The 22,236-nt window shown below is 43.0% G+C and overlaps 1 protein-coding gene across 6 annotated transcripts in view; it reads right to left on the bottom strand.

Annotated features, from left to right (window-relative positions):
• CEP43 (centrosomal protein 43) overlaps positions 1-22,236 on the bottom strand; it is a 293,859-nt gene that overhangs the window by 186,020 nt on the left and 85,603 nt on the right. For 4 of the 6 annotated variants that reach the window (XM_078648540.1, XM_078648544.1, XM_078648539.1 and 1 more), the window contains 5 exons: positions 19,136-19,224; positions 13,175-13,309; positions 3,999-4,025; positions 1,779-1,835; positions 1,381-1,451 (listed from right to left, as the gene is read on the bottom strand). In XM_078648540.1, the coding sequence (XP_078504666.1) occupies positions 1,381-1,451; positions 1,779-1,835; positions 3,999-4,025; positions 13,175-13,309; positions 19,136-19,224 (379 nt within the window). The remainder of the gene's footprint in view (positions 1-1,380; positions 1,452-1,778; positions 1,836-3,998; positions 4,026-13,174; positions 13,310-19,135; positions 19,225-22,236) is intronic. The other 2 variants (XM_078648541.1, XM_078648542.1) reach the window with 1 other exon arrangement.

Genomic DNA, 22,236 nt, shown 5'->3' with positions numbered 1-22,236 from the left:
CTCGTGGGAAAAAATAGCAACAACTGCTGAGCAGGGAGAGCTCTGATTTTAAACAAATGGTGCAATCAGAGCCACCCATTGTGAAGCGGCGGGGACACTTGGTGCTTTGTTTAACGCCGTGATATCTGAACCTCCTGCCTGGGAGCCATGGGGAGCCCCGCCACCAGCCCAGCAGGCAGCGCACACAGCGCCTCTGTCTCCCGTGACTTGGAGGAGGAGGGCGACTACAGGTACATTAAAAGGGAGTCCAGGCACCTTGGCAGAGGTAGAGGTGGGAAACGCCCCTCATACAGTGAGACAACTCCAAAAAATGAAAGCGTTTGCTAAGTGTATCCCACAAGGGCAGGGTTCCCCCCTGCAGAGAGAGACGCTGGCTTGGGAAGTTCCAAGAAACTACGGAAATTACACTTAAAGAAAGTTCGCACCTCACACTTCCCGACAGATACAATCCATATGAAACAAAAAAATGCAGACGCTCGGCAAATACAAAGGATGACCCCAAAACCCGTCACTAACAACTTGGCCTGACTTACGTGTGTGGTAAAAGATTTCTTATTTTCTTTATGGGGCGAAACAGATGGCCCCATAAAGAAGATAAGAAAGCTTTTACCACACACAGAAGTCAAGGAAGCAAATCCGAAAGGGACGGGGCTAAAAGATAAAGAAGAACGTCACTAGGACCTCTTCTCCAATGGCTGGCCACCGTTTAGGAGGCCAGCCAATGGAGAAGAGGGGCAGGGCTTAACCCTCGCTAGCGAAGTACACTCTAAAACATAACATTTTGCGAGCTCGACTGCGCATGTGCGCAGTACGCCACGCGAGACCTAAAAAGGAGGTTGCTTCGGATTGGCCTTGACCTGGTCTTTACATCTGTAGTTCATTGGCTCCTTCAAATCTGGTGTAGGTACATTAAATCTGATCAACATATTGATATACTTATTTAAAAAAATGTAGTATGGGAGAAACAAGGCTGTTCCTAATTTATAAGTGATATCTTTAACAAAATGCCGGAAATTGTTTAAAAAAAATCAAATTAAATTAGGTAGGTCTCTAGATCTATACCAATAGTGGTACAGAATAGAAAAACACTTAACGGATGTATTCAGAGGCTACTACAATAGATAATAGATGCTGACCATAGAATCACCATTCTCTCCATCATGATGCCATAACCTACTCACTGCAGCAGATATTTTACAAGGTGAGTTTGGGGACCAGTTTCCTTCAAAATAAGAAATGAGTTTGGGAGAGGTGTTTGAGCACTTTACGTCAACATGCACCTATGAGCAATTCAAACTTATATTTGTAAGTAAAAAGAAATGTGTCATGGTCATGCGTTAACATCCTTAGGAAAGCATTATAAAATATTAATTGGTTTACCGATGGAAATGAGGAAAAAGATCCACGAAGAGTATCCTTAATTCATCTTTACTAATCTCACCACTCTTATCCTAGGAGAAAAAATGTAACAATTTAACATAATTACAAATAGTTTCCTTTTACGAATCAACCCCTTAATCCCCAGTATTTCCTCACAAACATACATGTTCACAAAATATCAGTGTTGTAAGGTATAACAAGACAAACGGGAAGCATTCAAATATTTCAAGCAGTAGGAAGCATTCTGCTTGGCCTTTCTTTGATTTGCCGCTTTGTCAAAGAGAGAACGGGTGAGAAGTGAAATGGGAAGGCATCATCCGGGTTGAGAAAAGGGAAAGGTTTTGTGAAACATATAAAGCAGTTAAAAGGTAACTTGTTTATGTCACAGAGAAACCCACCTTATCATAAAATTCAAACTTTTTCTTTGCTTCAGTTATTTGTTTAGGAGATAACTCCTAGAATAAAATCAGATTGACAATGTAAGAAATGGTAAACACAGTTTCATTCATTTAAGCTTCGTTGAGCACACACGTTTCACAGGAATAGTGTAGGGGCTCTGGTGAAAGAACAAGTGTAATTGTCTCCGACCAGAAAATCAACTAATCTACAAATCTTGATAGGTTTGTCATGAGTATCACAGTATTAGAAGATTCCAGGGACCAAGGAGTCAATGATGAGAAAATCATGCAAGCACTTGGTTTGTCAAAGAGTATGTTTAAACAAACACTGATAAAGCCAATAGGTACCATTTTTAAAGTGATTATCTTTTATGCACAGTGTGTGATCTGATCATGTGGTTAGATGAGTTTTATGTGTTATCAGATGGGGGCCATGGTACTGTTGTGGTTTGGTACTATATAAATGAGGTGTAGGGATGAAAACTGTTCTGCTGTGGTAGAGATGATGGTGAAATGGGATGGTATTGTGGTACATTTAGAGGGCATGAGGTGAGGTGCACTGCTTGGTGTGATAGGGAGATGGTGGATTGGGTGTCAGAACAGTGGTTGTGGTTGCTCACTACAATAGAGGGAAACTGTAAAGCAATGACATATTGACTAGCATAGTTGAGGGGAATGTAGTAATTACTAAAGGGTCGATGCTCTGGAGATTAGAGTTGATGTTTGGAAGTTCTGATAGTGTTGGTTTCGCAGTGTATTAGCGTGGGTAGTAATGAAGTGGTATTTTGTTGATGGGGTGCTAACAGTGCAGTATTTTCAAGGTTGTTACTGTTGTGCTGTGAGCTTGTCTTGCTATAACACTGGGCAGTAGTGAGTTGGTTCGAGGGGACCATAGTGTGAGGCTGATAGTGCTGTGGTTGGCAAGAATAGTGCAGTGGTGGAAGAGCTTAGTCCGGTGGAATCCATGGTAGTCTAGTAGTGGTAATACGGTGTTGTATGGGAAGGCAGAGCAATAATCCTGGGGCAGAGCAGTGCTGTACATGGAGGCAAGAGTGCTGTAGGTGGAGGCAGAATCATGCTGTAGGAAGAGGAAGGGCACGGCAGAGGAACTGTGGACAAAGAAATGGTGTGGTGGTAGCCTACTGATGGGGGTAGGGGAGTGTTGGAGTAGTATGGAGCTGAGAGGTAGTAGGGCTGTATTATGTGAAAGTGTCTGGGCAGTCCTTGGGTGGTGTGCAGAGTTGTGGGTGGTGATTGGGGTAGGGGGAGCTAGTGCGGCTGGAAATGGTGGGAATGTGGGGATGGGATTAACAGAAACAGCTGATAATTAAAGGGGGCAGAGAGTGGTGATGGAATCATAGAAAAATGGACTTTGACACTTGGAGTGGTAATGAGGTACAGGAATGATGCATAGCTGTGCAGTACAGTGGTGTTTGGGTGGTGGTGCAGTAGTGGGCCAACCATGCAGTGTAGCGGAGATACAGCAGTGATGTAAGGGAAGAGGTATGCTGGTGAAGATCAGTGTTGGTTTAAAGCGAGAGGGAGGCAGAATGTTGCAAAAAGCTAATAGTGCATTTGCTTGACTTGGTTGTGTAAAGGTGTGAGGCAAAGAACTGATTGCCATTTAATTCAGGAATAGGATAGTGAAGTACGTAGCTTGGAATGAGGGATTGGTTACTCAGTGAAAGAATAGTGTTTTGAAATGACAATTCAGTAGTGGGGTGGTTGTGCAGAGGTAAGTGTGACAGTGCAGCAGGCAACACAGTATTCTGTGGTGAGTTTGACAGTTCAAGGTGAACATCCTCCCTCCCCACTGTCCTAGCCATAATGGTTTTCAGATGCATGGCATGATTAAAAAAATGCTAATAATCCTTAAGCATGACCCCAATACTATCAACGAAGAGTGCTGTAGAAATATCCATTCACGCTCATTGCTAAAATCAGAAAGTCCTGGAGATAAATCGATGAAAAATGTTATAGGATTTGCTGCACAGCAGATCAATTTTAAGTTCTTTTAGGAAGATTATTTTGAGAAAGCAGAAGTTACCTCAACCAGAACAAAGATGAAAAGAATAATACTGCAATTTAAAGTGAATTGCTAAGTTTTTCCCAGCGTTCTCATTCAAAAAAAGGCTTTGCCCAAAAAATATGATCATAAATGTTAATTATGCAATTTACAATTTAAAAAAGTGGGAGAGAGAGAGAAAGTAGTCCCAGTACCTTAGGAATAGAAGTAGGCTGATCACTCTATAGCAGGAAGAAACCAGGAGAAAAAGAAACCATTCAAATTACTTAAGTATATGACACATCACACTATATTAATATGTTCCCTATTAAAACTTATGTTTTGGAGAAAATAAAAAAAAACTATAGTAATAGGAGAAGTTACAGTCAAAATATACAAAGACATGTAGTGTCAAAATATACAAAGACGTGTATTAATTTTAGGAGCTTTGGACTCCCTCACCTACACTCAAAATCACGGTAATAACATATGCAAATCCTTAAATAGGTAGAGTTAGCAAGTGCAGAACCAATCATCATTCCAGAAATTAAGGGTTCATGAGTAAAGCCTCGTTTAAATCTTAATGCAGGAAGTACCTAATTAAGTGTATGGAGGCCATCCTCCCACACATTTAAAGCAGGTCCTTTGGCAGCAAAATGGAAAGGAGAAGGCTGCCAGGCATTTGACATTGGCCTCCATCACATGGAAGACTGAGCAAAGTAAACAAGTGTTAATATGAGAGTCGTTTGTTACAAGGGCACTAGTTTGATACATTTTACTATGCGATGAGTAACCATACACAAGGCTCTCCATTCTTAGCTTGGTAAACTCCATGATGTGGGAGACCACACTAAATGGAAGCATATTCTATGGCCAGTGGCAAATAGCATAAAAGAACAACATATATTAAAAGGACTGAATATATGCAAATCACAGGATGTCCAGAGCTCATTAAAGCAAGACACTCTTACATGCTATTGTATATGCTCATGTAAGGTGTAAGAAAGAGGTGTGATAAGATGACTCAATGCTGCTCTCTTCTTTCTCATTAGTGAGATTATTTCCACATAGCTTGGTAAAAAGAAGCAGTCAAGTACAATACCTCGCTTATAATCAACAGGAAAACTTATTGCTTCACACACTGGGGATCACAGTCATGGCAAAAAATCTCACCGTTGCATATAATAGATGTAACTGTTTTTCCGGGCCATATTCAATATAGTCGCATGCAGCAACAAGAGGGTGATGGCATTCCAAAAGCTGCTTCCCTGTTACTAGGCGTCTCATCCGCTAATAGTAAGACAGGTAATGAAACTTATAACTACGGTATCTTACATTGTGCAAGTCCAGGACCTCCAATGGCACATGTGCCTTGAGAAACAATGGTCACGTGCAACTGGACAACGTGAAGGTTTAGTGCTGGTTCAGCTTAGCACTATCTGTAGCTAAACTGTAATGGCTGAACAATAAAAACTCATTGGATGGCATTCTATTCCTCAACCTCCATCCACCAGTGATCACCAAGACCAACCTCACGGGGTCTGGAGCAGCTGTGGTAACTTGATACTGCTCAGCTGCGCCACCCCAACCTCACAGCAGTTAAACGGACTACTTGGCATAGGAGTTCTTAGACTTTGGTTACCAACAGATCCAAAGGTGTATGTGTAAATTGTTAAAGAAAATAGGAGACTCATTACAAGGGCATTTTATGCAGATAAATGGAAACTACTTAACTTTGTGCACTTACAAAAGGCAAATATGGCCTATTTTTCTTTAAGGGTACAACTAGCCACTGTAGTGTCTTATGTGCAAAACAGGGAACACCAGTCTATCTTTAAAACACCTGTCATTATGAAAAGCCTTTAAAGGGTTATCCGACCATTATTTCTGCTCTAGTGACTTGCTCACTCTCTAGAAGCGCTTAGAGACCGGTTGTTGATTTGCGCTATATAAAAATAATATAACATAACATAACCAAGAACAATACCAGTCTCTTCACAGGATCTGAACATGGTCTTCATCTGACTTAAGCTGCTGCCCTCTTATCCACTACAGTTACTTTCCTGGAAAGTAGCCTTTCTCATTGTGAATTTGAATTTGAATTTAAAAGCACTTGTAAAGCGCACATACACCTAGCGGTTTCTTGGTGCTGACGGACTTATAGAACCCGGGTGAGAGCTGTGAGGGGCTAGGCTGAGAAGGCTTGCAGAAAGAGATGGGTTTTTAGGGCCTTTCGGAAATCAGGGTAGAGCGGGATGGATCGGATGGTGGGGGGGAAGGGAGTTCCAAAAGGTGAGACCAAGAACCGCAAATTTCACCCCCCCCCCATCCTCTTTTTCCTAAAGCGAGGGACTAGGAGAAGGGACTGGGAGGAGGAGCGAAGCTCTCTTGCCGGGATGTAGCTGGAAATTGCCGAGTTTATAAAGGCTGGAGCAGTTCCAGCTCGGGCCTGGAACGCAGTACAGCCAAGTTTGAAAAGGGCCCGCTCCCTGATGGGCAACCAATGCAAGTTCTTTAAAACAGGGGTAACGTGATGAAGTTTGGGGAGACCATGGATGAGTCGGGCCGCTTGGTTCTGAACCAGCTGTAGGCGTCGAAGGGCATAAGCCGGAACGCCATTGTACAGGATATTACCGTAGTCCAGCCGGGATAATACCATTGCCATCATAATGAGTTTGAGGGCAGAAGGGGAAAAGAATCTGGAGATTTTCCTGATAGTACGGAGAGTGAAGAAGCAAGAAGACACCACCATACTGATCTGGGAGTGCAGGGTAAGATTTTGGTTTAACGTGATCCCGTGTGTTTTAACTGAGTAAGAAGGTGAAGGGGGGGGACCAAGAGAAGGGTGCCAGAACATAGGGGTCCAGGGACTGGATGCACCGCCCGTCAAAACCAGTTCGGTTTTATCCGGGTTGAGTTTGAGGTGGTTAAAGTTCATCCAGTCCCTGATAAAAATCATAGATAGATTCAGAAGAATGCAAAAGGTCAAAAATCAACTGGAGGTCATCTGCGTAATTAAAAACAGTGACCTCCAGTTGTTGTAGAGCAGAGATAAGAGGGAAGATATAAAGATTGAATAGAAGAGGAGAGAGGGAAGAACCTTGGGGGACACCACACTGCCCCTTACGAGGGGGAGCAGAGAACCCTTCTAGATGGACAACCTGGGTGCGGTTCCTCAGGAAGGAGGTAAGCCAAGCCAGGGGGGACCCACTAATGCCCGCTGCCCTGACACGGGTGAGAAGGATGGAATGGTCAACCGTGTCAAAGGCAGCGGACAAATCCAGAAGGACCAGGGCCTGGGAGCGGCCCGTATCCATTCCCTCCCTGAGGCTGTCTAAGACAGAGACCACAACCCTCTCGGTGGAGTGGCGGGGGCGAAATCCAGCCTGACAGGAGGCCAAGTAACCACTGTCCTCCACAAAGGAACTGAGGACAGAGGCGACATGACACTCCAAGATTTTTCCCAGGTAGGGGAGAAGGGAGATGGGGCGGTAGTTGGTGAGGGAAGCAGGGTCGGCACCGGGTTTTTTCAATAAAGGGATGATTATGGCCGTCTTGTGAAGGTCAGGGACTATACCATTCCCGAGGGAATCGTTCAGGAATGCCAGGGGGGGAATGGGGCAGGCCTGGAAGATTTCTCTCAAGATAGGCGCTGGGCATACATCGGAGGGAGAACCTGATTTAACTCGCGCTGCCAGAGAGGATAGCGTTTCTCTGTCAGTGGAGGGATGTGGTCTAGATGAAACCTGTTAGGGGGGGGGGGGCATGTTGGCCTTGATAGTTGCGATTTTCTCCAAAAAAAAGTCGTTTAGGGAATCACAAAGGGCTTGGGAAGGGGAAGGTTTTAGGGAGGTCCTGTCTGACAAGGCCAACTCATGAACGGTAGAGAAAATTTCTCTAGATTGGTTTCCGGATGAAAGTATTTTATCAGAGAAATAGTTGGTCTTGGCTAAAAGAATTGCACTTTTATATGCGTTAAGCATGGACGAATAGTGCGCTTTTAGGATTGGGCAATAGGCGCGCCTCCATGCGCGTTCTGAATGGCGAGCGGCCAACTTTTTTTCCTTAAGTTAATCGGTGAACCATCTGTTAACATTATGGGCACGTTTCACCGCAACACGTTTCAGGGGAGCCACCTGGTTGCAAGGCCCAGATAACCAGACATTAATAGCGGTGACCTGGGAGGAAGGGGAAAGTTCCTCCAAGGCCGGGCAAGAGCTTTGAAGGGTAAGGCAGAGGGCAGGAATGTCAACTTTGTTCCAATTGCAGGCCCAGACGTTCCTGGGAAGGGTAGGACGCCTGGGCCGGTGGAGGTCTAAGGTGAACGAAATCAAAAAGTGGTCTGACCACAGGCAGGGTGTGAGGGTAGGGGGGGGGGGGGGGGGAGACCGGGATATTCAATGACCAAATTTGGTCTAAGACGTGGCCCTTGATGTGGGTGGGAGCGGACACATGGGAGGAAAAATTTAAGCTAAGAAGGGAGTCTGTGAAGTCCCTAGATGCTGCGTCTTCCGCAGGGTCAGATGGCCAGAAATTAAAATCGCCAAGAACTAACACAGAGGAATTGTTAACTGTTAGTGTGGCAAGTAGTTCCAAGAACTCGGTCAGAAAATAGGGGGTACAATTAGGTGGGCGGTAAACAAGGACACAGGTGATGGGGGTGTGAAAAGAAGCAGATCGCATCACTAAACACTCAGCTCCCTTGATGACCGGAGAGGAGAGAATTTGAAAATGAAGGTCCGACCGGACGATCACTTCCTTCCAGAGGGTTAATGGACTGCAAGCTCTAACAGTTGACGAGCCATTTATCCTAGTGCACAAGGATTGGGTTGTTCCTTGAGCACACCCTTGGTTTCTGCCTGAGGTTACCTTTCCATGATTTACCATCTTCTTACCTAAACTACTACTGGTTGCAGTATGGGCCTTTTGTACTTTGAAAATTAAAGAGCTCTTATGTTATTGCAATGATCTTACCAAATCCATTATGAAAAAACAAACCGCTCTTTATTACTTTCTTAGCCAACCTCACCTGGGAAAATCATTTTCAAAAGCAGGCATTGCCAGGTGGGTTGTCAAATGCATTCAAATTTGCTATGCCAAAGACAAATGAACACTACACCCTGTGCTTACAGTACACTCATCTTGCAAAAAGGGAGCTACTATGGATTCCTAGGCTACAATCTGTTTGAAGACATCGGGAAACCCGTGATGCTGTCTACTATCCAAATATTTACTAAGCATTACACAGCATTACTGTGTGGACACCCATTCCAAACGAGAAGTCAGACAAACTGTACTTAAAACTTGGTTACAAACATGTTCTGTTGCAGATCATAAACCACTGCTTTACAGAAATTAGTACTCTTTTTTTCAGTTTACATATAGCATGGGATCTACAGCAGCACATGCTACAAACAGAAAAATGTACTTGTCTGTAACCATCAGTCTTGCAGCTTGTAATGGTATATCTTTACAAACACCTTCCCAGCTTACCAGCTATGCGCTTACAATAAGACATCCGACAATCACTGTCTTACTGAATTTTTATCTACCAGTATACATAGGCATTGCAGCTTTGATATATACACCTAATTAGTCTTACATACTGCTGAAAAAAACAATCCAGGGTGGGGTCTGTCGTGGTGTAATTTGGGTTCCAGGGGCTTCAGTAGTTTCAAAAAGCAACTCGAAACTGAAGCCTCTTCTTAAAAGAAAAACAACGCTATTGTTCACACCCATCACTATATAAGCAGGAGTGTGCACAGCAAGCAATCTACAACAGCAGATTTTACAAACATAAAAATACTCACACGGACTTCAAGAAATATTTATATAAAGTGTTCCTATCCACTAAAAATATATTTGTATTTATTGACATACATTTGAACTGACAGGATTGAAGCTACATTAAAACCATGGTTCACAGGATCTGAATAAGATAAAATAATTTTGGGCTTGCAAGATGGAGATGGCTATGTGACAAGACGATCCCCTACTCCAGCAGTCTATGCCAAAAGTCTAAAAGGGAAAATCACCAAGCTCTTAAGTTACCCATTTTCTTGCAGGAGTGGCTAACCCATTCCAGGTGTTTTCTTGGACTTAAGAGACTAAAGTGGATTATAAATACCAGCATATAATGAACAACATTACTTGGGTTAGCTACTTAGGCATGGAACTGGATAACTTGAAAGCTCTACTACCAGTGGTAAATGTATACTTTGCATCAGATGGACTAATCTATTGGTTAATGAATTAAGCAAGTTATTGTAATCTTACCAATACAAACACCCAAAGTAATTTTTCTAAAACATTTGGCATTTTATTCTCAGAATATATAAGTTTGTCATAATAATTGTTTAGGCACCCCAATTTTTTTACAGACTTTTTTTCACTGAAGGAAAAAACGTTTGTTAGGATATAGCTCGCTAAGGGAGTGCTGGAGAACCAGTACAATAGAGTTGGTAATGTTAGCGGCATTAAATATAACAGAATATTGCACGACCTGTTGGTTAATGTAGAAGAGGTGGCCACTGATGAATATGCCTCTTTTTTTTGCATGCTTTTTCCCCGCAGGGAATTACAATGAGGTTGTTACAACGACCGTGTTGTAACAACGCATACCATTACCCCGCAAGTCGTATCAACAACTTGCTCTAGTGGGGGCGCTGGATGTTGGAATAGTATAATTTACTATTCCAACTCCATTATGTGCAACAGTAGGGAAGATGTTGGATTTTAAATCCAACACCTTCTGCCACCTCAGCAAGTCGTTGTTCTAACTTGCGGAGTAATGGTATGCATTGTTACAATGCATTTGTTGGAACAACCGCGTTGTAATTCCCTGCGGGGAAAAGGATTTGTGGTAAACAATGAAAGAACTTTAAGAGACTAACTGCTTTGTATCAGTGGTGGTAAACAATGTTTACCACCACTGATACAAAGCAGTTAGTCTCTTAAAGTTCTTTCAGTTTCTGTTAAGGAAGTGCAACACAAACACTTGTAGTCGAACTTTGTTTATTACTTACTAAACCAGAGATCTCTAACCTTTTCTGTAGTGAGAGCTACTTCTGATCAGGGAAAATCCTAGTGCGCTACTGAAGGATTATCAACTCACGCACCGTTACCAGACACACCCACGCCAAGCTTTATTGACTTTATGCATAATGTACATGGAGCCAGATACTATGGTTTGAACATAATCATTTGACTATGGGCATTATAACAGGGCTGCTATGTGTGTTAGTGAGAGATGTATGAACATGTGGGCATATGTATAGGTGACAGAGCCTGTGAGATATGTACTTTGTGCACAGACCCTACCTTTCACCATATGTGGCATCGGTACATGGGGACCAGCTGTTCCGCACTACCGGTAGGAGCGCCTCGCGTGGGGGGTAGGTCTTTCCACCCTTGCTGTTCACCGATCCAGGTATTCTACCTCCTCGAACAGACTGCGGGGCCCTTCAGGGTTGTTTTTTAGGGTTCCCCCTTAGAGTAGGACCTGTTGGCTTGCTCCCTGATTGACCCAGTGAGGTTGTATCTTTTACTTCTAATTTTCATTAATACTTTCACTGTGTAGTACATAACTATCGAGGTCCTGGAGAATTGCCAGACAGGCATGAAACATGTCGACCTTTTAGAGGGTTGAGTCAGTCCACTGTCATTTAAACAGTTCCTTTCTCCCCTCCCACCCTTTTAATAAGGGAGTCAGCCACCCGAATAAAAGTCCCTTGTGGACTGACTCACCTCCTTTTAAACCTCACTTTCCCCTCACGACTACACTACCACCAGACCCCTCACACGCACTCAAACTATTGGCTGGAACAAAAGATCTCCAACAAAGAGCGCCTACGGCGCCCGTCAGACATTGCAGCGCCAGTCTGACGAGGAGCAGGAGACCAATGATGAAGCATGACACCTAGATATCTGGGTGTGTGAGGTCCCCTAGTTCCAACAAGGGAACATCCAGTTCCCTGACTTTGTTTTTGTCTCCACATTCCCATACCTCCTTCTTGTCTCCGGGGAACTTAGTATCCTTTTTTGCCTATAAATCGGTACATGTATAACACAAACATACAGTCATTATTTTTAATTTAAAGAGCAAAAAAATATTATGCAAAAATGTTCATAATACGGTGAAAGATTTCTGCACTTCAACATTTTTCCACTTAAAACAATGGCTGTATTTTTCAGTTACAAATTTGGCACAATGTATCAGCCACTGGGAGCACGATGCCTACTGTGTATGAAGGCAACACTTTTAAACAGGAGCACATTAAACTGAAGAGTTAACTTAATGTTTATATGGATTCCAAAAAACTCACGTTCACTAACAGCAGGATTTTGCTCCAAGTGGCATGTAGATATGGTGCCATATTCATACAAAAATATACAGACATTTGTTTAAATGGGAAGAATATCAAGTGGAGAAACATACTTCATAAAACAATAACACGTAATTCTTCATAGAAATATTCTTCTTCACTTGAAATTTCTCCCATTTAAATAAAAAAAACTTTTCAATTATGGATATTGCACAGTGTCTACTAACCACTGGGATCTAGAGTCCTATTTAAATGGGAGGAATTTAAAAAAAGAGTTTACGTATGCATTAAGGTAACTGATCATTTAAATTTTCTCCCACTAAAAAGCATTAAGAAACATCATTTAGTTCGTACGCTCCAATACTGAGTTGACAAGGACTTATATTTAAGAGCTAAATACCTCAGTGCTTCAGTTCTTCACCTCTGTGTCCTGGCCTGGATCACAAATTTGACTGAACACTGCTAGATATTAGGCCCTGCTATCTGCAGCCTGATGATAATAATGTAAAATAAATACAGCCTTCCCTTAACTTTAAAAAAGAAAACGCGAGCCTGTGATTATTTAAAAATGAACTCAAGGATGTGAGTTAATCTGAAAGTGTCTGAAGGCTACTGGTAGCTTGCGATCGACTGGCTGGAGACACCCTTCCTAAACAATAGCGCTGTACTGTAGACCGATCAGAATTTACAGACTGACAGCAGAAGCCTGTCTCAGTGGGACTTATGCTATATACAGATGTTGCATTTATGAATAAAACAACACTGCAGACTTAATGACTGCTAAATGCAAAACATACTCAACATGAGTGCCTGGTAAAAAAAATACATTTATATACAACATTGCTCTCTGTTGATATTTTATGAAATTTTTTTTTCTTTTTTAAAACTACTTACAAAGTTAAAGAGCTATGGGCAGTAGCATTTTAATTTATTTGCTATTGTTAGATAAATGTTCAAAAGTGTTAAAAACAAATGTGAAACATACAGTTAATGCAGCAATAATGAAAATGTTAAACTCGACATGTGTAAGCCTGTGACGTGCCAAGTGGTACTGTAACCAATCCTACTTCAACTCTGGATCCTTTGTCCTTCTGGCAACATCGCTTCACCAATTCCAAGAGCAAAGGAGCACCTTTAGTAGCTTCCCCTTCTGCAATTCCTAAATCTCGGGCTAAGTTTTGACGATCTTGTGTGCCGTTCAACTAAAGAAAGAAAGAAATTGTACAATTGAGAAAAACTGACGCTGAACATGTTGAAGCATGATGAATCTGCAAACATTCCACAGCCTGAAAACGTATAAACCTTGTGTGTTAAATTAGCAGTAACAGGAAAGATAACACCCACTTCCTTTACTGGGTGCAGGCAATACAAAAAAGCAGCACAGAGGTATGTATTAACCTATTTATTGTACATCCAAGAGTCCTGTGACCAAAAAGCCCAGCTCTGAAGTTGCGTACTTTCCAAACCCTCTTCTATTTACTCCACAGATGGAGGCAAACCATACAACAGAATAGGTCGGACTAGTTAATGTCATCTTGATTTGGATCTAAATTTACAAAAGTAGTCAACCAATAGATACATACACACACACACACACACACACACACACGCACACATGTATATGCATACATAAGCTCATGGAACAGAAACTACACAACAGTGCTATATACTCACTTAACTACCCACACAAAGAAAACACACTTTTCACACTTAATTGCAATGAATCCTAACACATTTGAAGACAATGTGTTGATTCAGCAGACTAGCTAGAAACAAATTCGGCAAGATTGAAAAATTTGAGACAGGGGCTCAAAAAAAGGATACTTAGCAGCACAAAGCAAAGGTATTTATGAGTATAGAAGTTAGTACTATAGGAGTTCTCGAACATACTCTCACATGACTTTGTGAATTGGCTTCAAAGTGTTCAACTCCCCGTTAAACAAAGTGCAAATATGGTACAGTAGATTCCATTTGTACTAACTATATATGAATAGGTCCTGAATATTCCCATTTTAGATCATTTGGCGCCAATTAACAAAAGTATGTAAGAGAGTGTGTAAAAATGTACTAAAGTTTACATACTCTTATGTGCCTTAGTGAATCAGCTCGATTAATGTCCAGCTCTGGGCATCACCCAATCTGTGATTAGTAGAGACTTCACTAGGATTTGAATAGATGTGGTAGATTTCAGGTACTAAGGACCCGATTTAAATTATGGTGGGAGGCCTATTTCTCCATCAGGGAGACTTAGTAGATTTCTCTGTTGCCCTGATGGAGGTGTCGCTTGCCAAACTAAGAAATAACAATTTGTCTAAAGCTTTGGCAGAAACTGCCATCATGGCTGTTCCTGGCAACACTTTTTAACGTTTGGTGCATGGCTCCGCCAACATGATGGAGCCATGGAGAGCGAGGTCTAGCAACATCGCCAATAGGACGTACGCCCAAGAGCTCCCGGCAGCCCTAAGACAAAATCCTTCTATATCTTGATTCCTGGCCATGAGTTCCACACAAAACCCCTTGTAGGTACCCCCACATGCCTGCTATGGGGCGACTGGGGAACCATTGAGCCCCATTTCCAGCAAATACATTACGTTGCCTGAGGCGTGGATGGGGCCTAGTAGAAAGCAGAGTCTGCAACACCATTGGCGGAGCAGCTGAGAGAGCAGGCGTCTGTACTCCATGACCCCACGTCGTTGCGGCCAGCACCATGATCGACGGGGACCTCTTGGGGACGATCTGTTGGAGGATTATGGTGGAGAGTGGCATAGACCCCACAAGTCGTCCGCCGCCCTTGGGCCTTGTGGGTGGCAGCCGCAGAATCGCTGGCTGAGCCCCGGAGGTTGGAGGAGTGTGAGGGAACTCCACAAGGACTGCAAGCTGAGTGTAATGTGAGCGGTTCACTCTGCGAGACCCATCGATAAGGTCACCTGGCCTTTCCAATCGTGCATCTCGTTGGGCCAGGGGTATCAGCTTACTCTTGGGTCGTGTGCGGCCAAGATGAGCCGGTTGACATCGCTATGGGGGTGGCAGCTAACAGAGTCATGTCCCAGCGTGAGGCGGCGTGGCCCCACAAGGCCCTGAGCATTAGAAAAAGACGCTTCAAATGCCCTGAACCCACAAGAAGCCACAGTTCCTAGAGCCCTAGCCCCTGTGGTGAGTTGCACGCAAAGTATTCACTGCCCCAGACCATTGTATTGCCGCAGGGAGGCCCGCCACCTTGAGCTACAACCATGGGCAGGGCCCTGTGCTCCAACTGACTTACGCAGAGGTAGTGGATGGGGGAAGGAGTAATACAGCGACCCCGCCCCCCCTTGCTGCAAATATTGGCAAGGAGACATACCAGTAAGCTGATGGACTTCTCTCTGCCACTGCAAGTGAGATCAGCAAGTTACTGTTTGCATGTCATTGAGCCTGACAAGATGACTCCCAACTACGCCTGCATTCAGTTGAGTTAATAGAGAACAACCAGAAGGCATTGGGCAACTGTAGTGACAGAGGGAGCCCCCCCCTATGTTTGCAGTACTGAGCTAAGAAATCTCCCTTCTATAAGTCAGCTGAAGAAAGTGTCTTAATACCCATTGACTAACATAAAATCATGGGCAAAGATAGAGTACCACACTCGCATTCCACCAATACCATTATGCAATATGCTACCCGCGGCAAATGCCACAGAGACTCACAAGGCAGGGAGTTTGCTGTAGAGAGCCAGCCAGATGGGAGTACAGATCAGTCACAAGCTGAACTTGTGGCAGCTATCCATCGCTCCCTCACAGTGCTAGAAAGATAGAGGCTATATCCAAAAATGTAAACCTTCTGCGAATGGACCCGAGAAAGGTAGCAGACAAAGTTGAGACCGCTGAGACAAACATTACAGAGCTACAGGGAGAAATCACAGCCCTAAAACTGCAAATGACCCAGATGACAACTGCAACCGCAGAATTGAAGCGTCGCATAGGGGATGTGCAAGGTCGCTCCCGTCGGAGTAACATCTGTGTGCTGGGATTTCCAGAGAAAGTAGAGGGCACAACAGGGGAACAATTCCCAGAAAACAGGGTGCACAGAACTAAAACCACCAGCACTATGCCAATATTTTGTCGTGTAGAGTGCTCGTAGAGCCCTAGTTCTGCCACTGTCATCAGGTGCTCCTCTCAGGGCCTTCAGTGGCAAAATTCGCAATTTCAGGGATAGAAACTGTATTTTACCTGCAGCTCAGGAACAACATGTCCCGCAGTTTGGTAACAGCTGCATAGCTATCTATCCAGACTACACAAAGCAGGTGCATGAGATGTGCAAATCCTTCCACACCACTAAACAAAAACTGAGAGCACTACATCTGCAATATATGTTGCTATATCTGGCGCAGCGAAAGGTACTGTTCCAAGGAAAGGTAAATTTTTGGGATAACCCAGTGGAAGTCTGGAAGTGGTTGGACATGGGAGATGCAACAACAGCTCCACAACCAGGGACCTAGACGCAAATGGACTTGGGGTTCTCATTCCATAGGAGGAACACAACGTGTTTGCCGCTCTCCCCAAAGAACTCCAATACAGAGCCACTAGGCCCACACAGAGTAATGATAAATGATGATGGAACTATGCAACTTCAGCACACAGCGAAACACTCACCAGTAGCAAACATGGCCGCTGGATCCTGGAACATTAGAAGAATCAGTAATCACTCAGCTAGATTGTGAGCCAGACACCATGGCTGAGAGAGCCCGTAAGTTGAAGAGTTGTGAGAACTTTGCTATTTGCTTAATTGACTCCTGGGAGCGGGGATAACATTCTCAGAGACATGGGATGTCAATCTGCACGGGAGACTCTGGTATGTATCTTAGTCCAAACAATATGGAGGGGGGCAGTAAAACTGGCGAGCATTGCCTCAGCAAAAACATTGAACCAATAATATTGTACCATAATTGGAGTGTGGGGTAAAGGTACAATTGGAATTGCGGGCCAGGAGTTCGTAGATAGACTAAAAGGGACCGTCCCAGTTAGACGTATTGGGATGCTGTGCATGGAAAGAGGGGGGCTGTAAACAACTGGGGGGGGCTGTACCCAGAGGAGACCTTCATTTCATTCAAAAATCCCAAAAAAGAGTTTGGATTAGGCCAGGGGCAATTCTTACAACATGCGGGTCTAGCACAAACAGCTAAGCACAACTGGCGAAGCTATCCAGCAGCCCTACAACCTTCTCGTACCCATGAGCTACTACTGGCCCACCATAGATCGCCTGAACATGCACATTTACAGAGATATGCGGTCAGATAAGGTAGAAGCCTCACAATGGGCCCATTTAGAAGGAATTGTGACCTTGGGAGGTACAGACTGGCAAATGGTATGTGAACTGACATGAACAGTCTCTAGTAATGCCCGCTTCAGGCTGATATATTAGAATTCTTTGCAAAGAACCTACTTAACACCTAAAGATCTCCATCACATAGCTGAATCCAGACCAGAAACATGTTCATTGTAATACTAGGGGGGAGGAATTTTTTTTTTTACTTGGTCTGGTCCGGCGACAAAGTGTACAGCACTTAGCAACTAGAAGTGGAAGAAATGGTATGTGCCAACCAGCTACTCATATTGTTGACACCTCAATGTTGACGATGATGAATGATACTGAGTACTTTGCCTTACTCGAAAATGTCAATGTGATTCCTATACCACAACCATGGCTTCTACCTGTAATGTTTGATCATCGGTAATGGACTATTTGATGTAACTGTAAACCACACTAACATTGTTCCGATTCAAGCGCATGCCCACAAGGTTGCACTTCTGTTAATAGCCGATGAATACATTTTAATACAAATTAAAAAAAATCAAAAAACTATGGTACCCATTTATTTTCACCATCAATTGTGAATATTTTTTTCCCCACATCTTTAAGTCAGCAGAGATTTTTGCAATTCTTCATTCCTAAGGTTAACTGAAGGCTTTTTTCTTTGATGGAATATTGGTACCAATATGGACATTAAGTGATGCAGACTGCCCTAGATGCCAGACGGCAGATGCGGACATATTACATATGTTGTGGGCATGCCCACACTTGGGTGGGTTTATGCTCATAGTTGGACAACTAGTGAGAGACCCAACTGGCACCTCTGGATGAGACGGCAGAGAGCTGTCTGCTAGGACTACGTTGTCGCCCGAAATCACATAAAGTACAATACCGTTTTGCGGATATGGCTGTCCTTATAGCGAAACGCACCATCACAATGAGATGAAAATCAGCCTCCCCCCCTACGCTAGACACTTTGCACAAAGAGATGGTCCGATGGGGTGGAGTAGAGTGCTATCATCAGGAAAGAGGAAATCCGAGGGGGTGTGTATAACACCCATCTCCTTGGATTAGTATCAGATGCAAGAGTCACTCAAGGCTATTGACCTCTTTACGCCCTCCGATACACCAAACAAGCCGCCCCTCCCCCCTGCCAAGTCGTAGTACAGTCACTCCACGCAGACCCGCATCCGATTAGGTCGCCCAGCTCGAATGCCGTCCTTAAAGCATAATGACCCCTATAGGATATTTCTACAAACGAAAGGCATAACCCGGGTCTGAATTACAAGATCTAGGGGTGATCCAGCTGGGTGGGTGAGCAGTTATGGGAGGTTATGTTCCATATTTTAATCATTTGAAAGTCTATAATTGTAACAGCTAATGTCAATGATAGATCTTGTAATGCAAATGTACGACAAGGGATGCTGCGGATATACCTGGGTTATATCAACTGACAAGACACTGGTGAAACTGTCTATACGCCATGTCCGAAACAGTGTAACAATGTACCATTGGCTATGGTACTGTATTACTGCAACATACTATGTAAAATCAATAAATTAGGTTTAAAAAAAAAGTGATGCAACAGACAATGTTTGCTGATCAGATAACATGGCTTTCTTTTTTCCTGCAAAAAAAAAAAACCCTCTAGCAAGGCCTGTACATATGACAAGAAAAAATAGTAAGCAATGTAAACGAATATCAAGCAATGCAAAAGTAATAAAATAATACTTTTCAAAACGTACCGTGTTTGTTTCAGGCTGAAACACAGCAAGTGTGAAATCAAGATTAAAGAACTGAAGGTATTCTGTGACCAGACTGGAAACTAGGCGCCCTGCAAAATAAAAATGCCATCCACATTAACCTTTCAAATGAATGATCCCTCTTTTCCACAATGCAATGGTTCAGGCACTCTAATCTGAACGGCTTATTGTTTATGTACTCGTGAGTTATTATGACAGAATGGCAAAATATTTTTGATGAGACCCTAAGGAGCAATTTGCTGTGCACATTACAGGAATGGCTAGTTCAATTGTATTTCCTTGATTTCACTCACATTTTGCTCAGGTATTAAAGATAACACGCTTTGGGAAAGTAAAGCAGTCTGGATTGAGTGTGCTAACTAACAAGTTACTTACCTTCGGCAATGCCTTTTCTGGTGGATAGTTTCTACCTGTGGATTTCTCACCTTTTGAACATTCAAATGCGTCAGCATTCCACTGAAACCTTTCTTTACAACTCTCCCACGTCAACAAAGACATCATAATGCCAAAGCTTTGCACGCGACTCCGCTTGACGGCATCTGAACCATAAGAAGCCCTTGTCGGCGTGCTGACATCAGCTTCCACCCATTTGTTTTTCGTGCCTTCAAGGGGAACGGGTGAAAACAATAATACCCATGTATGTGGAAGCACATGGTAGGTCTCATATAAAGGACCTAATTATAGATGCACACACACACACATATATATATATATATATATATATATATATATATATATTGCAAGCGATCAGAGCGACGCAGACGCCACCAAGAAAAGTGGCGCGATCAAGAAGAGAACCAGAGGAAAATGGTCGAACAAGAGACGGGGCAATCAACAGGGAGCCCCTCAGTAGTGAATCTGACCGACATACAATTAAGTCCAAAAGAGACTAAAATTCTTGGCCTAGGGCTCTCCTATTGTCCGCCACAAACCTTTAATTATGCCAGCACACGTATGGATGCATACAGGTTTGTGAGAAAACTCAAACTTACCAAGTTCTATCGTTTACGTCCCAAAAGTATTAAAGACACTGTGCCAATACCCCTGAGCCCGAACATACTAACAGTTGAAGATGCTCCTTCATTTGAAGAAATCTGGGATTTACAGATTGAACAAACTGCACAGAACACAACAATTCCATGTATAGCGCCAGGAAATGTGTCCATCAATAAGGCAATCACACCATTCAAGCCTAAATCCACCTTCAATCCGATTTTCACACATGATAATTTGGATATTTATCAGGAGTTATTGGTGGAAGATCTCAAAAAGCTATACATAACGACGAACAAAAAAAGCCAAGCCATTGCACGACAAAATCAGAATTACAATCTACTGATAAAAAAGTTGAGAACAAATGAAAACTTAGTCGTAAAACAAGCCGACAAGGGAGGCAACATTGTGCTGTGGGCACGTGATAAATATATAGCGGAAGCAGAGAAACAATTAGGGGACACTGCCTGTTATCGAAAGACCAACATTGCATCTATCAAAACAGCTTGGAATGAGCTCAACGCTAAACTCATGGGTTGGCGCAGTTGTGGTTTGATTTCTATGGATGAATTCAAATTTATCAAAAAGGAGTTCCCTGTAATTCCGGTTTTCTACCTGTTGCCGAAGATCCATAAAGATCCACTATCTCCACCAGGGAGACCGATAATATCGGCAATTAATAGCGCAACAGAGAACCTATCAAGATACATAGACTTTTTCTTACAAGAATGGGTCAAAGGATTGAACTCGTACATACGAGATACAACTGACTTCTTGTGTAAAATATCGAAACAGATGTGGTCTGAAGACTACCTACTTATGACATTGGATATTTGTTCCCTGTATACGTCTATAAGGCATATAGATGGACTGAAGGCAACACAATTCTTTTTGGATAAACGTCCCATACACAATGTGCAGCATAACAAAATGCTTATGGGAATGCTTAATATATGTCTGCAACAGAACTTTTTTACGTTTGGAGGTCAAGCCTATCAGCAATTGAGAGGGGTAGCCATGGGGTCTTGCTTCTCCCCCAGCTTTGCGTGCTTGCACATGGGGCTGTGGGAGGAGCAGACCCTGATGGGCCAGCACAGAACGACAATGGAACAACATGCTATTTTGTACCTCAGATACATTGATGATTTATTTTTTATCTGGAGGGGTTCAAAGGAAAGTGCCATTGAATTTGTAGATGGGCTGAATGTGAATAATTTGAATCTGCAATTTACCTCAACGATTAGTGAACTTTCTGTTAATTTTCTGGATGTAGAAATCTATATTAAGAACAATAAAATAGAAACGAAGTTGCACAGGAAATCTACCGCTGGCAATACGGTATTACATGCCTCCAGCAACCATCCTTACCACCTAATTCGCAGCATCCCCTATGGGGAGATGCTGCGAATAAAACGGATCTGCAGCACTGAGGAAGAATGCAACATTGCTCAACTCCAGTGCAGGAAGCGTTTTTTGGAAAGAGGCTACAGCCTTAAAATGTTAGACGAAGCAATGATTAAAACAATGAAATTTAAAAGGGAACAACTAATAGAATCCTGTATAATTCCTACTACTGTTATTGAGACTACGGTCTCACCTCCAGAGAAAATACAGTGTAGGGCCATTGTCACTTATAGTCAGCAACATGCTGAGATTCGCAGGATCTTTTCAAGGAACTGGAATCTCGTACAAGGAGATCAGACAATAGGTGATCTAATTTGCAACAAACCAGAGATCACATTTAGAAAATCATCTTCCTTAAGTAATGCCATTGTAAGCAATACCCTAGAACTCCCAAAAAAGTGGTGGGAACGAATTACAGGTTTTAAAAAATGTCAAGTCTGCAAGGCCTGTAAACATGCTATTAATAAAACCCACTACATAAGTCCTTTCCATGAGAAACCAATAGCCATTAAACAGAAGTTAGGATGCAAGACAGAATATGTGGTATACGTTTTAGTATGCCCATGTGATCTCCTGTACATAGGCAGTACACGCCTTCCAGCACACAAACGCATCCTGCAACATTTAAGGGCAATCTCTGGAAAGGATCCATCCTATCCTGTGGCAAGACACTTCGAGAAATGTCA

Source organism: Lissotriton helveticus, chromosome 6 (genome assembly GCF_964261635.1).
Source record: "Lissotriton helveticus chromosome 6, aLisHel1.1, whole genome shotgun sequence".
NCBI lineage: Eukaryota > Metazoa > Chordata > Amphibia > Caudata > Salamandridae > Lissotriton > Lissotriton helveticus.
This window is presented reverse-complemented; position numbering and strand designations above follow the sequence as displayed.